Here is a 7,355-nt window from a genome sequence, read left to right on the forward strand (position 1 = left end):
ATCTAGATCTGTTTAACTATTGTGAAGTTTAGAGGGTACTTTTGTAAATGAAAGGAAATACATGTTGAAGATGGCAAAATTTTGTTGCTTACGCTCAATTTTGTTGCATTTTATGTTTTACAATGACCAGCAATATTTTTTCACTCATGGTATAAGAAAAAAATCATTCTTCTACAACATATATTTATTTTAAAGTAAAAAACATATTTATATCACCGATATATATCACCGGTACTTATACAAAATATTTCAGGATATCGTACACGTATAGAATTATCACATAGCAGATTCTTCCGAGTTTTAGTGGCTTAGTAGTACAATAAAGATGAAAGGCTACAAACTTGTTTGGATATTTTCTAAAAGGAATCTGATACAGTTTGTAAACGTTCAACGTAATCACCAGATAAACATTCAAACGAAGCTATGAACACTAAGAAAATTTAAAGAATATAAATAAATTGTTGCTCTATGTTCCTTTAACTACGACTACTACGCAGTCTAGCTTGTGCTTCAGCGAATGCCCTGAGGTATTCTGCATATGTTACACCCTGGGGCCCTCGAGGGCCTTGTACCCCAGCATCACCCGGCAGTCCGGGGTACCCTGGGTTTCCTTGTTCGCCCTCTATCCCGTATTCTCCTCTAGGACCGGGCCATCCTGCATTACCAGGGGGACCAGTATCTCCGGGCGTTCCCTTCTCTCCCATACGTCCTGGGATTCCTATTTCTCCGGTTTCACCTCGGTCACCAATGGGCCCCGGTTCTCCAATTACACCTGGCATTCCCATGTATCCCATAAATCCTGGAATTCCGGGATATCCGGGGATGCCTGCAAGAGAATCATTTCAGCAAATTACAAAATCATTTATTTTCGTAAATACATGAATCGTCAAAAAGAAACTTAGTGTCAAGAATGGTATCAAGTTCGGACTAATGCCTTAAATATCAGTAACATTATCCAGCGATGGGGTTTACAATGAGAAGCCGATGCGTTTATTGATAAAAATGACGTGGTTGCCGGCCGGACACCTGTTGTAATCGGACGGTTACTGAGGCCATTTTGCGAATCGGTGGGGGTCATCGGTAAAAAATAAGTTATAATAAAAAATTAGCGATGTCTCCACCGATGCCCCACATCGCTCATCATCGGCGACCCATCTTTCAAGGATTGGCCGATGTATGGCCGAGCACCGTCAAGTGTCCGTTGAATTTGAGGTCATTGGGTGGTTGAATGGTGGGCAACAGACATCGGCCGATCATCGGTCGATGTTCGATCAAACATTGGCCCATAGTCGACCGACGCACGATCGATGTTCACCAATGTATGAGCGATGTAACATACATCAGCTGATTACTCTGGAGCATCGTTTTATGATTAGAAATTCATCGCTGGGCCTTTGTAAGTCCGACCGCCAACCGCGCCATTTTTATCAAAAAACGTATTGGTTGCCCATCGTATACCCCATCGCATACCCCATCGCTGGATAATGTGACTGATACTTAAATTAGGAAAAAAGGAAACATATCGTGTAGAACCTATTGTATAGATACGTTATTTATATTAAAGCGGCACATGTCATGTCATTTAATTTGATTGCTTGATTGTATATTGTTTAACGTCCCTACAGAGAATTTTCAACTCATATAGAGACGCCACCACTTGCCGGTGGAGAGCTGCAAATTTTGTCTTATACTCGGTACACCTACTGCGACATGGGACCTCGGTTTATACGGTCTCATCCGAAGGACCGGTCTCCACATCCCACAGATTAATAATTTTCACATAGTACAAATTTTCCGAATATACGAGTCTTTGCTTTATATAATTTTGAAAAGTATGTCTTCATAGAATGCGCAAGTATAAGGAATTTTTATGGTCAGCACAAATATATACATATGTATTAAGCATCAACAATAGTTTATACATGTATAAATAAACTTTACAACACAGCATTCGCATATCTATCGTATGTAAAACTTAAGTTCGGAGGATGTTTTAATACTAAGACAACTTTTATCCATGCATTTTCGAAAATGTATCTTATGCTATAATAGAACACTAAAAACAATATCATTTTATTTATTCCGTTAGAATATTTTGAGAAATCCAAAAAAAAGGAAATGTAGAAATGTCAAATTTAAATCATGGTCGGGAGATGTTCAAGGCTAGTTCATAACAGAATCAAGAAACACACGTGTATATGCCATTAGACGCTACTTATCATATGAGACTCGTATGGTCACTTGGTGAATGTATCAATCTACGGAAGAAACACCTAAACTCGGCAAGTAAATTAGCTCATTAGAGGTCGCTGCATAGCTCATTTGAGTCGCTTTTCTCAGTCATTTTTTGTCTGTTTACTTTTCGTATTTTGGACTTAAATTTATTCAAATGAAAGGTCTCATTCGATTTCAATACAAGAGGATTGATTGATTGATTGTTGTTTTACGTAAGAACAGCTAAACCTTCTGAATGTGTACGTAGCTTCGATTCAAGTAGTTGTCCAAATCGATCCTCCGGGAGCTGGGCATGGCCAACATAGGTAATAAAAATTTTCATAAAAATGTGTAGAATAAAAACACGTTAAAATCTTTTCAAGCACAGCAAAGTCATTATTAGTCATTTTTACATGTATATGCATCCACAGGTAGTGTAGGTTCAAGTTTGTTCAATGATCATGAAAACGGAGGGTTGAATGGGGCCTAATTGGGCTATTTCCATTTTGTAAAGAAGGAAAATCTTCAAATCCGGACTCAAAGGGTTAGGGTTGGGAGAGCGTAGGTAGTCAGAGTTTTACATAAACTGTATTAAGAAAAACCTTAAAATTTCTCAGGAACAGCAAACCCAGGGATAGTACCGGGTATGTATAATATAGAGTCTATAGCAGGATCTTAAATTTTTTAGGTTGATACTAGTATTGATGCATCTTAATGTTGCTTTATTTACATACCCGAAAACCTTGAAAATAAGACGGATTTAATAATAAGCCGGTTTTGAAAATAAGCCACCTATTTCTTGCATTAAAAATTACTCGAAAATAAGCCTGTTTTGAAAATAAGCCAGTCATGACAATGTCGTTTAGGAAAGAAGTTAAACTATAAAAAAAAAAAAAATATATAAAGTGTGTTTCTTTTTTTAAGTTTACGCCTAAACTTAAATTCTCTATTCTAACTTTTTGTTGGAGTACGTCTAGCAATTGTCATTGGTAAAAGCTCACTGTTTAAAAAAGGGAATTAAAGACACTGGCGCACCTAACTCTTACAGAATTTTATCTGGAAATTTTATTTTTTAGAAATTGTTGAACAAATAGTTCTCAATATCAATGACAAATGCATTGACAACAAGCTGTGATAACGTTCTCGTACTTTACCAGTTTTTTTAAAATTGATAATAAGCCGTGATTTGAAAATAAGATGGTTTTGAAAATAAGCCCCCGCTTTCTTACCAAAACTTAAAATAAGCCGCGGCTTATTTTCAAGGTTTTAGGGTATTGTAACTTGAGACTTAAGGTCTATATTTTGGTCCACAGCATCAACAATCTGCCAGGCTCTAGTGAATTTTATAAACGTTGTGGCCTGTAGACCTCGTTATCATTGGGTTTAATCTCATAGAAACCGCATTTTTATTGCATTATGCGAAAAGTGTTTTATGTCATACTTGCGTGGACCCTGAGGACTTTTTTGCCATGAAAGTACTATCAGTTCAAGAAGGCAAATCATTGTAGAAAATGCCAAGAAACCTACATGAATATTTAAACACTTAAAACTTTTCTAAAACTGGATTTCGGTTAGAAACACATGCATACGGTCCATGTATTGTAGCCCTTTTTCAAAGGACAGCAACTTGTTTTATACCCATTTATTATAGAAAACCGTCTTTTATATTAAAAAAATTGTATGTATTCCAAGCTAAAGGTTATTTTTAACCATGATCCACCCACTTTCTTTACAGCTTTCAAGAGTAGCTTACCTGGTGGCCCGGGTGGTCCTTGATTTCCCCTTTCTCCCTTTCTTCCCATAGGTCCGTGAATACCCTGAGACCCCTGTGCCCCCTGCTTTCCTTGAGCGCCATTTTCGCCTTTTGGTCCCCTTGGTCCTTTAGATCCACGATATCCCTTAGGGCCAGGGAATCCGCGCTCTCCCATGGGTCCCTTGTCACCATCTTTACCAGCCGGGCCTGGCAAGCCTGGTTCTCCATCGTCTCCTCGGCCACCTCGTTCACCTGGAAAAATACATTTATGTGAAATTAAACTACATGTACCAGAGATGCAATTCAATATGGAACGAAGTAATGTGGGTGCGGGAGGGGGGTAGGGTTGCGTCCTGAAGCACCACGAATCTTTAGTAATGCAAATTTAACGTATTTTCAAACATTAAATACATGTAGGCATGGGCAACAACATTTCTTTAAAGAAATTATATGCTAAAAATTTCCAATCTCAGGTTGATCATAAAAATTCACTTTCAGGTTTGTATAACAAAAAACAGAGAGATGTGCTATGAGACGATTGGCTCATGGGCACATGTCTCCTACCCAGTGAAGTAGGGCAAAAGCTACGGAAAAGTATCTTTACACAAAAAAAGTTTTCTGATCTTGACCTAGGACAATTGTTTCAAGGTCACTACAAACCTTTTACATATGGGAACATATGTGAAATGTTGGAGGGCGTATAGTGATCGGACGGTTGTCCGCCTGTCTGTCCGTCCGTGTCCGTCTGTTACGCTTTGGGGTAGCTATCTCTTATCCGTAACTCTACTTTATTTACCACCCAATGAAATTTATTGAGACTTACAGAATCTTTGTTATATATTGCTATTGTGCACCCCCTATTTGACTTTTTGATCTGACACGTCTTTTTGGTTTTCCACAGCAAATCATGAGCACAGCCATTTTTTTTTCTATAATATTGAAGGGTAACCATCTCTTATACGCAACTCCTCCTATACCACTGTATAAAATGTAAGGATAATTTCACAGATTCTTTAATAAATAATGGCATGTTTGCACCACTTAATTTACATTTTAATTTGACACTTATTTCGGGTCTCCCAGTGCACAACATGGACTTTGCCTTTAAAACCATATGGGTGGCGTGGGTACACATGGATCATTTAGTGAGCTTATTGCTCACAGTACCTCTAGTTTTCATTAGGAGGGATTCTTCTCATATTTCTTTTGTTTAAAAATTAATGAAATATTCACAGAATCAGAATAAATTTAACCGTTTGATATTAGAGGCAGGGTCATGTCAAGGTCATTAAATTTTCCCTGGACATTAAGACTAAAAATTAATGTTCCCAGTCATTCGATGCATACTTCTACTTCAAAAGATTAAATGTTTTTCTTCTTGTGTAAAAAATATAACCATTTAGGGTTTATAAGATGATATAACCAAATTTAAGTAAAATGGATATTGGATAATCCTAATTTTCTCTATTATTTCTTCAATTTTTTTTAAAGGATATTAGATATTTTTGATATTTTTCCTGTATTCATTTTTTTAGGCCACCTGAGTAAATCAGGTGATCTATTGCTATCCGTTTCAGTCCGTCGTCGTGAGTATTTTTTTAAAAACATTTTCAGCTTATTCTCTTCAACCACTCAACCAATTTCAACCAAATTTGGCATAAAGCATCTATGGGTGAAGGGGAACAACAATTGTGAATTTCATGGTCCCTGCCCCCTGGGGCCAGAGAGGTGGGGCCAAAACCACTAAAATTAATGCAATCTTTAAAAAATTTCTTCTGTACTCCTGAACAACAAGCATTCAAACTGTTGGCATGATTGTAATCAGCATTGAGATCTCTACCAAAATTGTGAAATTCACGACCCCAGGGTCAGGGGTTCTAGTGCTAGGGCGGGGCTAAATAGATTATAAAGTGAAAATGCATTATTTCTTTGAAAACCTTCTTCTCTGCTCCTCTGCATTAAATAAACTGAACAAGTATATAGTTATGTTCCAAAATTGTGAAATTCATGGCCCATGGGTCAGGAGTTCTTAGGTGCTAGGGCGGGGCTATATAGATTATATAGTGAAAATGCATTCTTTAAATGAAAGTCTTCTTCTTTGCTCCTGGGCATGTAATAAACTAAATACTAGTAAGTACATAGTTATGTTGAATAAGGCTGCCTCTTCCAGAATTGTGAATTTCTTGGCCCCAGGATGAGGGGTTTCTTATTAAACTGAATGAACTACCGATATAGTTATGATGAGCAAGTGTCCTTCTTCCAGAATTGTGAATTTTAAGGCAATATTTCAAGGAATAGGGATCTATCTTATATAATAAAAAATCATGTGATATAAACCCATTATTATGAAAATGACTCCTGTTCAAGAGAAATTGGAGGGCGAAACAAATTTACCTGGCTGTCCATGAGGGCCTCTTGGGGCAAATTGAACGACCACAAATCTCTTTTGGCGGTCATGATCAGCTGCAATGTATAAGTACATTTTTATAAGTTTAGGGCTTATAATGACATTATTTTGCTGCGTTATTTTTCACAATACATGTTATACTGTGAGGTTTATAAGCCATTGTTTCTCTCTGTCGAAATTTCCATTATTTTGAAATATGCTTATTAAAAATTCACATTGAACTCGGTCTCAAAATTAAAAAAACACATTTTACCCCGTAGATTTAATGTAGAATAAAACGCGAAAAAAAGTTTTAATTTGTATTTACTTACGAGCGATTTCCTGCAAATCTTCCTCTTGGACGACCATTAAACGTATCTTTTCCTGGAGCGCTAAAATTTCTGATTTGACTAATTCCATATCATCCGAAAGTTTTTTGATTTCATATTGAATATCAGCTAACACGGACACGGTACCGAGGATCAGGAAAGTGATATAAGTTTTCATGGTGCCGAGGAGAACAGAGATGTGAAGGAAACTAAAGAACCCACAGACCATAAATAATCGGTAAACAGCAATAAAATTATTTCTAATTCAACATCTGCCCATTTGCTTTAAGTAAATTGAATAGTTATCTGGTTTGACTTTTTGGTCAATTGGTTAATCATCCTTATATTAGACTTTAAGAGATCCAAACTTAAAGTGCAAGACTCTTGCAGTTCTTTAGTTTTCCCATGAATGGATGGAGTCTACTTCAAAAGATTCTAAGGTGATTACGAGAATAGATCGAATACCTCAGCTACGAAGAGGATGGAGGAGTACTAGATAGCTTCCCGAAATTAAAATAAAATATGTAAAAGAGTTTATTCATTGGTTGTTGATATTTAAAAAATGGTTTAGTTTGTTAAATGACAATACATGTATATATCTATGTATGTTTTGGAGATAGTTCTTCCGACAACCTGTTGGTGTTCCCAACTAGTAATTCCCACATTAGTATCA

General features: G+C 36.8%; 1 protein-coding gene across 1 annotated transcript; it reads right to left on the reverse strand.

Moving 5' to 3' along the window:
* Nucleotides 1–173: 173 nt before the first annotated feature.
* Nucleotides 174–6,987, reverse strand: LOC134275209 (collagen alpha-1(XII) chain-like). Its single transcript, XM_062757466.1, has 4 exons — nt 6,686–6,987; nt 6,362–6,430; nt 3,968–4,219; nt 174–826 (listed from the first exon to the last, which is right to left on the reverse strand). Exons 1-4 carry the CDS (start codon nt 6,909–6,911, stop codon nt 477–479), a joined length of 897 nt encoding a protein of 298 aa, XP_062613450.1. The 5' UTR covers nt 6,912–6,987; the 3' UTR covers nt 174–476.
* Between the last annotated feature and the right edge of the window lie 368 nt (nt 6,988–7,355).

This window comes from Saccostrea cucullata, unplaced genomic scaffold, assembly GCF_032062105.1.
Source record: "Saccostrea cucullata isolate Sc308-1 unplaced genomic scaffold, CSIRO_AGI_Scuc_v1 ctg456, whole genome shotgun sequence".
In the NCBI taxonomy this organism is placed as follows: Eukaryota; Metazoa; Mollusca; class Bivalvia; order Ostreida; family Ostreidae; genus Saccostrea; species Saccostrea cuccullata.